The 17,259-nt window shown below is 38.8% G+C and overlaps 2 protein-coding genes across 5 annotated transcripts in view; one reads left to right on the top strand and one right to left on the bottom strand.

Annotated features, from left to right (window-relative positions):
- Positions 1-692: 692 nt before the first annotated feature.
- LOC133518891 (mRNA turnover protein 4 homolog) lies at positions 693-8,538 on the top strand. Its single transcript, XM_061852663.1, has 4 exons — positions 693-847; positions 937-1,181; positions 3,728-3,976; positions 8,277-8,538. Exons 1-4 carry the CDS (start codon positions 820-822, stop codon positions 8,487-8,489), a joined length of 735 nt encoding a protein of 244 aa, XP_061708647.1. The 5' UTR covers positions 693-819; the 3' UTR covers positions 8,490-8,538.
- A 4,471-nt stretch (positions 8,539-13,009) lies between these two features.
- Positions 13,010-17,259, bottom strand: part of LOC133518889 (phosphatidate phosphatase LPIN3) — a 43,767-nt gene continuing 39,517 nt past the window's right edge. For 3 of the 4 annotated variants that reach the window (XM_061852658.1, XM_061852657.1, XM_061852661.1), the window contains one exon: positions 13,010-16,791. In XM_061852658.1, coding sequence (XP_061708642.1) covers positions 16,626-16,791 — 166 coding nt within the window. In that variant the 3' untranslated portion in view covers positions 13,010-16,625. The remainder of the gene's footprint in view (positions 16,792-17,259) is intronic. The other variant, XR_009799547.1, reaches the window with a different exon arrangement.

The following is a 17,259-nucleotide window of genomic DNA, read 5'->3' as shown; positions in this document are numbered from 1 at the left end:
TCCACACTTTATCAGGCCTTATATCAGACCCGATTTCGGGCCCGAGAAAGAATATTTTTTCCGTTTCACCAAATATCAGCACATCGTTTACAATATTTGAACCATAAAGAAGTGGTTCATACGCATATCAAACATTGAACATTTTTGGCAATTAGAGACAAAGTAATTATTGACATTAACGATGTGCTGATGTTCCGTGAAATGAAAACGATTATCAGGCCCGAAAGAGTGAAGTATGGATGCACACTAGCTATCGCCCGATGTCAGTCCCGACGTCTTGCCCGAGCAAAAGTATTTTTCCGTTTCACCAAATATTAGCACATCGTTAGAATCTGGCTCAAAGCCTGTCGACTTCCTTAGAAAGACATGACCCTTTGCGCATGTGTGGTCTAATGTGGTCCAACATAAATTGACAATTTAATCAGATTGGGCGGAAAATTGTCCCGTCTGGACTGGCTTTGAGATATACCATAAACCATATAAAATACGGTTTTGCCTTTTTAGCCAGTAAATAAAAATACTGGCATGTCCATCTCTTTCTTTTTTGTTCGAGTGACAGAAACGCAGATAGACCATTATCGAATTTCGAAATCGTTTAGCTCGTCACCAACTCGTCACCGAAGACATTCTGAAGAAGAAAAATACACTCGTCGGCTGTCAATGTTTTGGCAGTGTAAATTCTGAACTGTCAATGTCAATGTCATACGCTAGGTATTTTGTTTACCACGTGCGTTTTCTATCTTTCAGAAGTGATTTTCTAAAACGTGGTTTAATTTGTGAGGTAAATTTACTAGATAACCTGTTTTCTATAATAGGAAAATGCCGAAATCCAAAAGAGATAAAAAAGGTAATTATTCATTATCTGTGTATTTCTTGACTGTTAGCAACCTGTAATTTTTGGGATTGTAGTAAATTATACTTTCTTTAATTTTACAGTCTCCCTTACAAAAACAAACAAGAAAGGACTTCAGCTAAAACAGAAAACTATAGAAGAAATAAGAAATTGCTTGTCTAAATATGAACACATATTTCTGTTTACTGTGGATAATATGAGAAATGCCAAACTCAAAGATTTACGTCACCTATGGAAGGACTCTAGATTCTTTTTCGGCAAAAACAAAGTCATGGCAATAGCTCTTGGTAGGACTAAAAATGATGAAGTTGAAGATCAGCTAAATTTGGTAAGATTTTTATGTGTATAGTTGTTTATAATTGAAGTGCACCCTACTGTTTAAAATAACTTTTATTAGTAATAAAGTTTTGAGACTCACATTGGCTGCAGGCTATCTTATTACTGCATTACATATTTAATGATTTGATTATTGTATATGTTATAATAGAATAGAATAGAAGAAATTTATTCATATAATATACAAGGTAATATGCGGTACAATAAACTAAACACTTACAAATCACGATTGTAAAACTATTTTCTCAGGCCAAGCACCTATAAAAGTTAATGGCATATATTTTTAGGGCTCCGTAGCCAAATGGCAAAAAACAGAACCCGTATGGATTCGTCATGTCTGTCTGTCTGTCTGTCCGTATGTCATAGCTACTTTTTACCGAAACTATAAGAACTATACTGTTGAAACTTTGTAAGTAGATGTATTCTGTGAACCACACTAAGATTTTCACACAAAAATATTTAAAAAAAATTTGGGGGTTCCCCATACTTAGAACAGAATCTCAAAATTTTTTTTTCATCAAACTCATATGTGTGGGGTCATAGATATGTCATATCTATGGATAGGTCTTCAAAAATGATAATTTCTAAACTGAATAGTTTACGCGAGAGACACTTCCAAATTGGTAAAATGTGTCCCCGCCCCCCCTGTAACTTCTAAAATAACAGAATGATCAAACTAAAAAAAATATATGATATGATGTACATTACCATGCAAAGTTCCACCGAAAATTGGTTTGAACAAGATCTAGTAAGTAGTTTTTTTTATACATCATAAATGGTACGGAACCCTTCATGGGCGAGTCCGACTCGCACTTGGCCGCTTTTTTGAATAACTAGTTTAACATGAAATGTTTATTTAAAAAGAAACTACATATCTATTATATAATGGTATGAACTTATTAGTAGTAAGTTCACTTACAGCACAGTGTAAAAAGGAACAGTGGGCCGACGCCTTTGATGTTTGTGTAAATGCCGACACCGCTCAAGTTGACCGTACCTACCCAGGGTTGTAACAGACTTACACAATTGCCCAAAAGAGCAGGGAAATAATTTTAGGTTTCATGTATGTATGTGTACTAATTTTACAAATGGCGTCCATTTTGGAAATAAAGATGGAGGACGTCACTTTTTTGAAAAAGTCGTCATGGGTGTTGTTTTTTGGGTTTTTTGGGGTGTAGAATTCAAAAATGGCATCTATTTTGAAAATATATATGGCAGACGTCACTTTTTGAAATGGGTGTCGATATGTGTAGCAGTGATGTCAACCATCATTAAATCTAAAATGGACTCTATTTTTGAAATCTGCACCCCCAAAATGGACGTAATTTTCGTAATCGGTACCCCGAGGAACCTCGGATATGACACCCATATCGATTTTTAAAATGGACGTCATTTTCGTAATCTGAACCTCGAGGAACCTCTGAGATGACACCCATATCGATTTTAAGAAAAATTAATGTCCGCCATCTTGGATTTCAAACTGGATGTCATTTTCGTCATCGGAACCCCGAGGAATCTTGGAGATGACACCCAAATCGATTTTTAAGATAAAATAATGTCCGCCATCTTGGATTCCAAAATGGACGTCAATTTCGTAATCGGAACCCCGAGGAAACTCGAAGATGACACCCATATCGATTTTTAAGAAAAATTAATATTTGCCATCTGGGATTTCAAAATGGACGTCATTTTTGCAATCGGCACCCCGAGGACTCTCAAAAATAATTAAAACATCAAATACTACATGATACATATACAAACAGAAGCAAGAAACAATTTCTTGCTTTTTAAATAAAGTCTTAAACTTAATATTTTAATTGTGCACAAATTGATTGATAATTACAAGACACGCGTCAGCCCAAAAGCCGTCAAAATCATATCCCTGTATACTAACAATGGCGTGAATGAAACTCAGGGACCGCCCCTCCCGCCCGCCACCCCTCGCACCCCACACGGTTGCCCTGTCTAGACACCTTCGTCGACCGACTGTATTATTTCTTAGACTGTGCTTACAGCATGACACTTTATTACTTAGGGATAAATTCATGCACCATAAAAGCAATACAATATTTATATTACACTCATTGACGGTTAGCGAACAAAAATGCACATGCTACTCGTCCAGTATAAGATGAGCTGCTCCCACCACCGCGGTGCAATACAACAATGTCATACGAGCTATTGTGAGCAGGGTTCTTATTGCACCGGACGTGACGCGCTAAATCTCGTCGCTACTGCAATCGTCAGTTTACATATTTAATAAAATGTATATAAAGCAATGTCATGCTTAAAAACAGAAATAAATAACTAATTATTATTGTCCGTGGTGCTAACTGGGATCAGTCTTCTGGAAATTCATTGGTATCATATTGTGGGGCAATCATTGATGATGTTCCGAATGGTTTGTGCAACTTACTCACTTGGAGCACTTGTAATAAAGTTTTCTGGCTACCAGAGTGGTTATAAAACCAAAACAAAATTGACAAATAAAATTATGATGTCTTAACAAAAGTATATTTATGAGTTTTGTATTTGCAGCTATCAAAAAAAATAAAAGGCCAATGTGGCCTCTTAATGACGAACAGAGATGTGGTAGATGTTCTGCAGTGGTTCAACGATTTCAGCGAGTCAGAGTATGCACGGTCAGGCTTTGTAGCCACTGAAGATGTGATTCTGCCACAGGGGCCTCTAGAAGATTTCTCTCACACTATTGAGCCCCATTTGAGGAAACTTGGACTGCCTACGTCCCTCGAGAGAGGTGTTGTTACTCTTATTAAGGAATATCAGGTATGATAATCTATTAGTTATTAGACAGGTAATGACAAGCCAAATAACTCTGTTTCAGCAAAAATGCTTTTGAATGTCTGTCCAGCTGTCCTCTATTTTCCTCTACAGGTATTCTCTATTCTCTTCTTAACTGATTCTCGTGAATTTCAGTGAGCATGTTTGATATGGAACTTGGTAGTCCTTTCAATATTTTGTTTTCTTTTTTTCATAGTGATGAAGCCATGGGAGGTAAGGTTTGCAAAGCTCATAGATCCTCTAGTGAATAGTTTGCCCCATTTGCACTTTTTTATTGCAAGTCCCATTAGTCCTAGCGGTAAATCGTGAAATTCAGTAAAATGCTGAAAATGGTGTTAAAAGCTGGACCCGGGTACGTCCTTAAACTACGTCCAAAAGAGAGGTATGGGCAATGTGAATGTCATCTCGCTTTGTGTGGTAGGGCACAGCCAGTAGATGTCATTCCAGGTCTAGAGCAGAGCCCAACTGGGGAATGTACCTCCACCTTACAGAAAACCGCAGCCAAATAACACTAGACCCTACTCATACTGTTGTGTTCCTGCCGGTGAGTAAGGTTGCCAGAGCTCAACGAGGGTGGGCGGGTTTAGTGTCGGCAACGCGCATGTAACTCCTCTGGAGTTGCAGGCGTACATAGGCTACGGAGACTGCTCACCATCAGGCGGGCCGTATGCTTGTTTGCCACCGACGTAGTATTTAAAAAAAAAGTATGAAAATCGGTATGATTGATTTAGGCCATTTGAATTTATTTTTTTTATACTACGTCGGTGGCAAACAAGCATACGGCCCGTAGAAGGCGGCATTTGACCCGTAGAACCAAAAAAAGGGAGAGTAGCTATGACATCATCTGTTTTTTTGTGTGGGATTTTTATTTTGTTCAGAAACCTGTCGTGCATAGTATCAAATGAAAGGGCTTTTTAAGCCAATTCTAAAAATATGTCTTATCATTACATTTCAGTCACGTTTTAAAAATTAGAATAAAAATAATTCTCAAACATACTAAGTTTGGGAGTTAGATATGAGGATATTAGGTATAATTTGAGGTATATATTTGAAAGGTAATGTTTGAAGAATTAAAAATTTGAAATGTATCTGGAGAAGCCAAACTTGATATGTTTTAAAAATTATTTTAAATTAATTCTAATTAAAAAAAAGCGGCCAACTGTGAGTCGGACTTGCCCATTAAGGGTTCCGTGCCATTTATGACGTATTAAGAGCCCACCAACGTGCACACTAGCGCCACTGAATCCAGCAACGTATAAACTATTATGATGTATTCAAAAGGTACTTAAATACAAAATGCAGTACGTAGCGGCCCCCTTTTTTAAATATCTATTGTTAAATTTAAATAATTACAATTATGTAGCAGTGGCGCTAGTGAGCATGTTGATGGGCTCTTAAAAAAACTACTTACTAGATCTGGTTCAAACCAATTTTCGGTAGAAGTTGGCATATATTTTTTAGTTTTATCATTCTGTTATTTTAGAAGTTACAGGGGGGAGGACACATTTTACCACTTTGGTAGTGTCTCTCGCGCAAACTATTCAATTCAGAAAAAAATGATACTCGAAACCTCAATATCATTTTTGAATAACTATCCATAGATACCCCACACGTATGGATTTAATGTTTTTTTTTTTTAGTTTAAGTATGGGAAACTCCCAAAATTTTTTGTTTTTTTTTTTTCAATTTCGTGTGAAAATCTTAATGCGGTTCACAGAATACATCTACTTACCAAGTTTCAACAGTATAGTTCTTATAGTTTCGGAAAAAAGTGGCTGTGACATACGGCCGGACAGACAGACAGACATGACGAATCCATAAGGGTTCCGTTTTTTGCCATTTGGCTACGGAACCCTAAAAAATTATTGAAATGTATTGATGTGATATATTTTTAGAATCTACTTAACAAGCCCTTTCATTAAATACCACACAGGATAGGTTACTGAACAAAAAAAAACTTTCCCCTACAAAAAAAGATGTCATAACTCCTCTATATTAATTTACTATATTTTTTGATTCTACGGGTCAAATTGATTCAAATGTCCTAAAGGTCAATTGTATCGATTTTCATGCTTTGAACAATTTGCAGCGTTTTTGGCGTACTGCTAGCACTACATCTTAATGGCCGGCAAGACACTTACAACCCCTCTGGTGTTGTGGGTGTCCATGGCCGACGGTAATCACTTACCAGGTGTATCAGGTGATTCGTCTGCTTGTTTATATCCTAGGTGTATCATAAAAGACAAATCCCATTTTATCAACTGTCATTGTGTTAATGTTAAATGTGCAAACTTAAAAAATATAATTTTAATTATCAGAGTGCCCATATTACAAGATGCAATTTTGTTATTCTTCAGAATAAATTTAAAAACTAAGCGTACCGTCTACCGGGGTGAAAAGGGACGGCTGGGGTGAATAGGACCAAAACTTAAAATGAGATTTACCTGGTAATTTCTTATTATCTATCCACACAAATTGTATCATACAAGATCTACTATTATTTTCAATCGAAAGATACATTTTTTGTGGGTAGATATTAAGAAATTGTCAGGTAAATCTCATTTTAAATTGAGCTAGTTAAACTTGAAATTATGAAAATTTTAATAACACCACTTCTTATACACAGAATTGCACACCACTTGCAAATGCAAAAGGAGGCCAAACAGTGCGTCTACAAAATATGCACGCTAAACAGGCCAAAATGGCGCTCTCAAGCATTAACTAAACTAAAGGCCTGGTTTTTTGCAAATAGAACCCTTAGCATGCCCACGGATGACACGCACACTGAATGTCATTTTACTAAACTGTACACAGTAGAAATTCCTCCTAGAGACAAATGGACCAACAACCAAATGTACGTTGAAGAGGGAAGCCATATTTGGTACACTGATGGTTCCAAGAAAGGCAGTGATGTAGGATGTGGGATCTATGGTGAGAGACCTAAGTTCAAAGCTAGCGTCGGCATGGGCACACAATCCTCAATCTTCCAGGCAGAAGTCTACGCCATCAACAAATGTGCGGAGATTAACCTGGATAGAAATCTAAGACACCAACATATCTACATCAACTCAGACAGCCAGGCTGCTCTGTTGGCACTAGAATCCCTTGAGTCAAACTCAAAACTAGTCCAGAACTGTAAAACAAACCTAAATGCACTGGCTAACTCCAACAAAGCCATACTTAGATGGGTACTAGGGCACTCCGACATTAACGGAAACGTAGAAGCGGACGAACTTGCTAGGAAGGGCGCAGACACACCCCTGGTCGGCCTAGAACCGTTCTGTGGAATCACAAAACGGCATATTCTCTGCTCAGCAACTAAGAAAAAACAAAAGCAATCGTTTGGTGGAAGTTCTTCAAAGGACAAGAACACTCGAAAGCTCAATCAAAGGGTTCAACAGCAAATTTGCTAAGGAGCTTTTAGAGCTCAAAAGACACAAAACCTGCGTGGTGACCAGAATATTGACTGGACACTGTAAGTTGAACAAACACATGTTTCAAATTGGGAAGAAACAAGATGCGACATGCAGGTTCTGCAAGGAGTCAGAGGAGACTGCAATGCACATTCTCTGTTCCTGTGGACCACTAATGTCAAAAGAAGTACCCACTTAGGGCGACACGTATAAAGTACAGAACATTACGGCCCAAAGAATCTGGAATTTCCTGGATTCAAGAGGCATCAGTAATGAACTTTAAAGGGCTGTCACAATAGATCACTGCCTGGTCGACGTGACTCTCAAAGGCCCTCAAACCCCAATAATAATAATAATAATCCCCCTCCCCCCCCATGATGAGAATCTCGTGAAAGCCGAGAAGGACAAGTCCAGTAAGTAAGTACCTAGACTTGACTCACAAGATAACCGCCATGTGGGATGTTGCTTCGACGATCATTGTCCCGATAGTCGTTTCAGCGAACGGTCTCATAGCGAAGAGTGTCAACCAACACCTTGAGAGACTCTCGCTAGGTGGTTGGATCAAGGGTCAGATGCAGAAGGCGGTGATCTTGGACACGACGCGGATAGTCCGGCGGTTCCTCTCTCTGCGGCCCTGACCACCGGCAGCTTGGGCCCTGCCCCGCTGCTGGCGGCACCCTAGGTTAGGTTTTTTATAATGTGTTTATATCTTTTGTATTGTTATGTAAGTGTTTTTATATTTTACTTTTATATACATATTGTAAAAAGCCTAACCTAAGAAAAGAGATAAATAAAGGAGATAATAATAATATACACAGAATGGTCAAAGATATATTTACATACATTTTAATACGTAAGTCCATTTTTTTTAGGTTTGCAAAAAAGGCGCCGTCCTAACGCCGGAGCAAGCCAGTATATTGAAGCTACTTGGTAAGCAAATAGCGGAATTTAAAGTCACCATTAAGTGCCATTGGTCCAAAGGCAAGGGATTCCACAAAGATATTGATGGTCTCAGTGATAATGAAGAAGATGACGAGGAGGAAAATGTGAATGAAGATGAGGAGATGGAAGAGGATGAAACATAAATGCTTCATGTTAACCTTTTTGGTTTTTCCAATATACACCTAGTTATTATTATGATCTTATTTATTTTCAATCTCAACCCCAATACTTTTGTATAAAAGGCAAAGTGTGAAACGACACTGATGAAAAGTATGAACATTTAAATTAAAGGAATCTATGCAGGCCCTTATTTTGTACTAACACAAAAATTAATCTGACACTGACACCCTGTGACACTGAGTATAGTGACCCTGCCTATGAAGCCGATGGTCCCATGTTCAAATCCTGGTTAAGGCATTTATTTATGATGAGCACGGATATTTGTTCCTGAGTCATGGGTGTTTCGTATGAATTATATATGTATAAGGCTTGTGTCATTGGTACTTAGACAATGATATATTATTGTCTAAATACCAACGACACAAGCCTTATTGAGCTTACTGTGGGACTCAATCAATTTGTGTAATGATGTCCTATAATATTTATTTATTTTATATATGTTAATCGATTGTGTAAGATGAGCGAAGTGTAAAAAGAGTTTGTGCTTCTAATTTGACAGCTGATATACATGGCTTCGCGCTAACTCTGGTTGTCAGAACATGATATTTGACAATTCAGTAACTACAAAATACAAAAGATATGCCATATAGGGAGCGTGCATGAACTGGGTTACTGGAGGCAGCACAGGAGCTGTCAGATTTTTGGCGCGAAGCGTAAATGTGATGTTTATTGTTCCGATGTAGCCCACAAGATGGCAGAACCTACTATACACAAGAAAACACTTAACGTGTAAATGTGCATGTTTAACGTTCCGATTCAGACTACAAGATGGCAGACCCTCCAACGCACACGGTCCCTATATAGTACAACGGGCTTGATTTTTAGGGTTCCGTAGCCAAATGGCAAGAAACGGAACCCTTATAGATTCGTCATGTCCGTCTGTCTGTCCGTTTATGTCACAGCCACTTTTTTCCGAAACTATAAGAACTTTACTGTTCAGACTTGTAGTAGATGTATTCTATGAACCGCATTAAAATTTTCACACAAAAATAGAAAAAAAAAACAATAAATTTTGGGGGTTCCCCATCTTCTTCTTCTTTGTCAGGGGCTATGTAAGGCTCTATAGCCCTAATATCACTGCGACCATTCCTGATCTATTGTGATCGCCACCTACTACAACTCTCGATCCAATCCTGCAACTTCAAACAACTGCAGGATCTTCTTGATCTCGAGAGACCCTAACTCCTCCGGACGCCATGTGTGTCCGCCCAGGATTGAGTCACGAGTGCGCATTAGGCAAGGGCATTCTGCGAGGATGTGCAAAGGCGTCTCCTCTGCCTCCAAACAGAGTCTGCACCGCCCCATGTCACGTTTCCCCATAGTGAGCATGTGCTTATTTAGGCCGCAGTGCCTAGTGAGCACCCTTACCAAGTTGCGTGGTTGGTTCCTAGACTGCGCTAAGGCATTCGAAGCCGCCTTTTTGCTGAAGGCCTTGATAAGCGCCTTGGAATGATTCAAGCCTGTAGTTTCTCTCCAGAGTTGAATGGTTTTGTATTTACAGTAGGTCTTTAGGGTGAGCCGCGTTAGGCTTTTGGGAATACCACAAAAAGGCTCAGGACTGAAGGTCTTCCCCTTAGCCCCTGCTCGCGCGAGTTCGTCGGCCTTTTCGTTTCCCGCGATACCGGCATGCCCCGGGACCCAACGTAGAACAACCTTGTTCCTGGCTCCAAGGTTGTTCAGTAGCTGCCTGCAGTTCTCGAGCAGCCTTGATGTAGTAACATCAGAGGCCAGGGCCAAAAGTGCCGCCTGGCTATCCGAATGGATATAGATTGTATTTTTGCCGTAGTTGCATTGCAGGTTGATCGACGCACATTCTAGAATGGCGTATACCTCTGCCTGGAATATAGAGCAATAACGTCCTAGGTTTAAGCTAATGCCCTTCCTAGGCGCTTCGCCATACTCTGCAGCCTACTTCAGATCCGGATTTGGAGCCATCAGTGTACCACCTCAGGCTTCCTTCTTTCCACTTGATTTGACCGTTTGACCAGTCCTCCCTTTTGGGGAGTTCCACTGAGTAGAGTTTGTGTGGACAAAACTTGGGTGCCATCGTGTCGGACGGCATCCCAAGAACAGGAATATCGTGTACTGATTCCTTTAACAGTCTCAGAGTTTGCGATAACCAGTTACCTCTCCTCGCGCCCGCTATTCTAAGCATACTAGATTTCGCCTCCAGTTCCAAATGCAGGTGAAGGGGCGGCAGATTTAGTATGGCCTCTAGGGCTGCCGTCGGGGAGGATGACATGGCTCCAGTGACGATAACACAGGCAGTCCTTTGCACACTGCCAAGCTTCGCCACCTTTACCTTTTGCGTCGTACCATACTCCCTTCGCACCTCCATAATTAATTATATATAAACCGCGTTTAAACATTTACTTATAATAAAATAAACGAAAGATAGGAAAATATTGTGCTTTTTAAACTAAGTAAAGGTCTTAGCACATTGTTACAACTCAACAGCCAAACAACTCAAAATTAAATATTGAAATTAAAGCCTTATCTTGTATGTCCTATAGTACAATGTTTAAAATTTAGAACTGTCGGGTGGTCTACGCGTCGTCCACTCGTCGTCCACTAAGGTGAACCAAAAGTGAGTTGAGTCGGTGTGGAATTGGTATAGTGTGCGAAGACCTTAATATATCAGTTATTCTATTATCAGAGGTTCGCCGCTTCAGCCTGTTTGTTAAATAATGCTATTTTGCAATATTTTTTAAAGGTGAGCAAGAAACTTATTAGCCTAATTGGAGGTGGTAAATTATTTCATATTTTTGAAGCGGCGTACCTGAAACTTCCCTTGAAGCCGATTTATATCTAGGGATTATTAATTTCATCCTCATTATATTTCTTTTGGGTAGACGAGTTTCATTGCAGCAGGATAATTAGGGTTACGTAGCCAAATGGCAAAAAACGGAACCCTTATAGATTCGTCATGTCCGTCTGTCTGTCCAATTATGTCACAGCCACTTTTTTCCGAAATAAATGGTACGGAACCCTTCATGGGCGAGTCCGGCTCGCATTTGGCCGCTTTTTTTTTCTTAAACTTGACAACTCTTTTACAATCGGGAACTCTTTCGTACAGAAAACCATTTTTATTAACTGGCGATTTGATAGACAATTTTAATAATTATTTTAGACAACAGAGCTGTTCCTCCTCTAAAGTGACCAAGTTAAATACTTCGCTTAACGATGCCCAGTCTCGTATTGTTGAATGATTATTTAACATAGACGCGAGGACAAGAACAGTGTAAATAATAGTTAGGACTTTTATACCTACTATTAAGTTCTAACAGCAACGCAGACTATAAGTATAGTAAACCTTATGTCGTTGGAATAAGGTTACGAATGATGAATGGTATGTAACTAGCGAAGTCTGCCCTCTTGCGTCATCAAATTAAAGTTTTAGCGAGTCGGTGTTGCCAAGTTCAGCTCCATGAATAAATTGGGGCGGAGCCAAGAGCACTCCGCGGTAAATTATGCATCGCACTGCCATACTACGTCATTGCAATAATGTGATGTGTAATAAAGAAAAATGTGTTTATGTTTGGAAGCGAAATGAAGAAATTTAATATTAACTTACACTGTAAAAGCTCCGAGGATGCGTATCTTGCTAGTTTCACCCCCGCCCTTTGTGGCGTACCTACCTCCAGTTTCCTTAGCCCGAAAACCCATGTCTGTCCAGAGTCCAGTGATCCCCAAACTCGTTGTCGCGCCTTTGTGTTGGGGAGTTTGGGATAGTGAGGGAAATTTCGGTGTCTACCTCTCTACATATTGCTCAAATATGCAAGAGGGATAGAATGGCAGGTAACAAATTTTCTTTGAGCGCGGACAGCCACTGCTTTTTCTTAGGGTATCATGGACTACTTAAGAGGATAAGATTTAAATATTTTAGGTAAATATATCCGTCTCACTAAGTGAAGTGGCTCCTAAAACTAGTGCGATAAGGACAGCCAGGTTAGGCGAAAAACCCTGCGTAAAAATCTCAAAAAACGATGATCTAAATGATAATGAAATTTTCTGTGTCGGACTGTTTAGGCTAATTGATGTCAGCCTCTCTTTACGGCCTAGTAAATTAGGCCGTTTTGCGAATATTTGAAGTGCACTAACGCCTTAAGAAACAAAAATATCAAAAAAGCAAAACAGTCAGACACAGATATTAATAATAATAATCTGTGTTGAAAAAGTAATTGCTCTAGCTTTAAAAACTACGGAGGAAACAGTAGAGTACGTTTGTATGGAGAAATGACCACTCCTATTGCCTCTTAAAATGAGCGCTAGACAATATTGATGGAGTTACCATTCGTACCTCGTCTGCTGCATTTAGTTTATTTCTTATATTTCAAAATCCGACTCAAAGGCTCAGGTTTTCAGTCCGAGGCAGACGTAATGTAGCAGGCAGTTAGTGATACTGATATGTCTTCATAGAATATAAACTTTCACATTATTATCTTCAAACGCAAACTCTTGACTCGAAATAAAACACACTATATTTATACTAAAATGTTTATTAAAATAATCACAGAAACAACAATAAATTATCTATTTAAAAGAAAATACCAAATTCTAATCAGACAAAACATTATAAAACATTTTTCATGAACTTATGATAGCAAAGAGAGTAGTTATAATAGCCCTAAGTCAAATATACATTCGTGGCGTCTAACTAGCAATTTCAATAGATGTTGGTGTCACCGCGTGCAATTAATTCATAGAAAATAAATATACGGGCAAAACGAGTGCGGCGATAACGCCATCTAGCGATTTCCTATTTTTACGACACGAATACCTTGTCGACTTTCCTTCTCTTCATAACTTTACACTCTACAATAGTACAAAAAAATAATGACTAATAATTATCTATAAAATATGTCAAATACAAATCATAAAAGGGCTATGCCCAGGCATTTGCTATGGATGTTTTGAGAGAGTAATCTAAACAAGAAAACTTAATCATACATACAAATAAGTAATCACAGTACATAAATAAAGCATAGCTTCATCAGTCGACGACATCACAGCATACAACGATCAGCAAACCAAACCTCATGACATGACCCTGGACTTAAATCTACAAATTCATGATACGTTACAATCAATCATGGGACCATAGCAGTCTTTGTAAATTATATTTTAAACTAAAATTACGTGTCTATAGACGCACTATTGTATATGAAAGCGAATCTTACGATCTTTACTAATGACTACTGCGTGCGTAGCCGACGTGTCAATTATTTACGCTCCGTAGCGAACGAAACGTAACTGTCACTGTCGCACTAATATGGAGTGATAGAGAGAGATGACTACGCTACGGATCGCTTAAGATTGGCACGTCGACTGAGCACCCAGCTCGGGTATCTGTTACAAGTGAACCTATTTATAAAAGCTATCGTTATTATTTATTAGGAGCGACAACAAAGAACGGATGCCACTGAACAAGCCGGGACATATTCTAGCAGAATTAAGTTACTCAGGTGACCGCAACATTCGCGTACTGGCGTTACGAACTCGAGATCACGTTGTATCACAGCATTTAAGACCGCAGTAGTCAAACATAATTAACTTATCGTGTTTCCAAATTTAAATTGTTAGTCTGATGTCTTATGAAACTATGTCGTGGGGTAGTTTTATAACTTAGCACAGTTGCACCATGATAGATTATTGCATTCGGTAAGTTTCTAACTCAGTCGTATTTGATAGACAATAATCAAAATTAAATTAATTTACGTCCGTTGCTTTAGAAGCAATTTGTTTACCTACAGTCAACAGCAAGATATCAAACAGTACTTGCAATAGTCATGTCAGATAATAAAGACTGACAATATTCATATGAAACTGTGTTTCTATATTCATTTTCCATAGATGGCGTACTGTACGCTTCATCTCAGTCCTATAAATTTCGCAGGGAGGTTAAAAGTCTTTATTGGTTACTATTGTGCCTGGTATTGGTTTAGTTTTTTGATATCTTTTTTGTTAACTGTGCCGCTATTGGCAAACAAATATTCCAAAATAAATTGGCCTATAATAAATTACATGTCAATATTAGAAATAAGGACTACATTATAATCTCTGCGATTTTTGTACCGATATTCTTTGATAATGTTACAAGTCTCGTGTTTTTTCTTTACGTCGATAGATCCCACATCATATCTAACGTTGATCAGTCACTCAATGACCTAGCGGCGTCCATGGTGACGCAAGGCTAAGGCTCAAAGTGCTGCATTGCATGTGAGGACACTTAGAGGTCATATCCACAAATACCACATTACATCATTCATCGACCAACGTTCTATTCCAATATAATGTCTCTCTAATACAAGTGATTTTTATTTTAGAATGACTAATTAATAATTATAGCGGAATAAATAAATTGATCGAGCTGATGCTTTAGGTCAAACTCGCTTTTTCGTATTTGAGCAATAACGGCGTCTTCTCTTTCTTTTGGCTATGCGTAGAAAAGAGATACAACACAAATAATTGGGCAAACACGGTAAAGTGAATTCTGACTTCCGGCGCCTATATACTTCGCCATATTTACGTAAATCCATCTCTATTTTATATATTTTGTGTTCTTCGAAAGATAAAGATTCATTTGAATATTTAAGCAAATGAAGCGACAAGACATAATTTGATTTAATAAAAACATTTCTAATAAAATTTGAAATTATAGCACCTTAACTTCTCGAAACGCAAATTAGCCCAAAAGTTTTTGATATATCAAGCCTAATATTTAAGCGATAGTTAAGCGTCATAAAGGCGCAATAAAATGATCATGAATTAAGACTACTAGACAAATACCTAATAGTCAACAATAGGATAGGGTATATCTATACCTGTAATTAGTTTAAGTAGCCTCAGATACCATAGTAACAAAAAAATTAGCGAATTTAAGATTGTCATACAAAACTTGTGTTTGCTATATTTCGTTTGTTTTATAACGTGGAGCAATACAAACTAATTTCAGCCCTAGATATACCTCATACCATTGTATGTGCAAAGTTTCATTATAATACAACACCTAGATTTAACAATGCCATACCACTATCAGCAAACATATTGGGTATAACCGTGTTATACTTACGCGCATGTTGAATAGGAACCTAAAGTGTCGAAAAAAGGCTAAGAGCGCGTATAACACAGGCCCAGCCGGTTATAATATATTTGTTTCTAGCAATCGGAATAGTTAAAATTACATTTTCTTATATGTTTGGGTCGAATTTTAAACTGTTATAAATTATTCACAATTATCCTGCATCAAAGAGAATTAATTGTAATAGAGAGGGAAAGTCTAAGAAAAAAACGTGCCCCTTAGTTTGACATCCAAAACAGATGGCGCTGTACTGAATTGTCAAACGTTAACTTTTGACAATCAGAGTTACCGCAAAATGGACGAGATGGAGCTGTATAGCGCCATCTCGTTTACTTGTCAAATTCGAAGCACGACATTGTCTTAGATTTTACACATCCTACTGACTGAGCACTGACATTTAAACTCGATTATATAAAGATCCGGTAGACCTTATTTCCGTTAGTAAAGTCAAATGCTTTTACTTGCTTTGGACCCGGGTCCCAGGTGTAAAATTTCTGGCTTTCAGTTTTTTGAGGTACAAATTGGAACCCGGCGACGACGTGTCGCGACTGCAGACTTCGTGTCGCTGTGTTAGTTTGAACCCGACCGCATATTGCGTACTCTGACGTCAGCGGCACTCCTGATCTGTAGTCGGGCTCGGCGACGTCAAGTTCGAATGAGATTTCATAGAAATACATAGAAACCAGCCGTGACGCAGCGACGTGTCGCCTCACGTCACCGGGTTCCAATTTGTACCTTTAAAAGAAACCACCTGACATGGGATTTAACGGATCTGCATAAATATTAAGCTATAATGTCTAGGCAACTAAGCCGAACAAGACGCGCTTCTTCAACTATATACGTTCTCTCGTTTATAATAAAACCACTTTCCTTTGTGAATAACCAAGACAATCTACTAAGCCATTGCAACTCGTATTGCCTAAATAAAGACAATTTTAACGAGTCAGTAAATTGTGTTCATGATCGCCCTCATGTAGCGGGCTACGAGGAACAAGGTGTAACGAGAGCACTAGTCAGCTCAGAGCGCGGGCCTGGGCGGCGCGGGCGCGGGCGCGGGCGCGGGCAGCGGCTCCGCGAGCGCGGGCAGCGGCTCGCGCCAGAACACGGTCTGCGAGAACTCGTCGCTCGGCTCGCACAGCGCCGGCGGGAACACCTGGTCCACCAGCACCGACATGTGGGAGTACCTGCGACATACAAACATACTGGTTCACTTGCCTGCTACCTAACAATTTGAAGATATTGATTGTGGAAGAAGGGTGCGGTCTAACAAGAAATCGTGCCCCTGATTTTGACAGCCGAAATAGATATCATGTTTTGTGGTAAGTGAATTTCCAATCAACTCAAAGAGTCGGCTGTTAAATTCGATACACGATTTTATATAGGCTTTACATTTTTTCTACTCTTACTCCACATCTTAGAGCCCCCGCAAATTGGAAAAACTATAGATCCCTTCGACTACTGAGTTAGTTACGCTTAAGTGGTTAACCTTCTTAAATCCTTTGTGGAGAGAGGAAAAAAATCGATGTAAATTTCTTTGTTCGATATGCTCAAGAGTCAATGAAAAACGTGCTAACTTAGTTTAAATTAATTCGAATTAAGTTGTGCATGCCGTCATGTTTGTGAGTTTTAAAGAGAATTATAGATTCATGACT

The sequence above is a fragment of the Cydia pomonella genome, chromosome 6, assembly GCF_033807575.1.
Source record: "Cydia pomonella isolate Wapato2018A chromosome 6, ilCydPomo1, whole genome shotgun sequence".
Lineage (NCBI taxonomy): Eukaryota > Metazoa > Arthropoda > Insecta > Lepidoptera > Tortricidae > Cydia > Cydia pomonella.
Note: the sequence above shows the minus strand (reverse complement) of the source record. Positions and strands in the feature narration are given on the sequence as shown.

Bases quoted from the DNA above. Each gene is read 5' to 3' on its own strand.
- LOC133518891 (XM_061852663.1), top strand. From the start codon at position 820: ATGCCGAAATCCAAAAGAGATAAAAAAG. The intron at 1,182-3,727 runs GTAAGATTTTTA...TTGTATTTGCAG, and splicing joins TTGAAGATCAGCTAAATTTG to CTATCAAAAAAAATAAAAGG. The intron at 3,977-8,276 runs GTATGATAATCT...CATTTTTTTTAG, and splicing joins CTCTTATTAAGGAATATCAG to GTTTGCAAAAAAGGCGCCGT.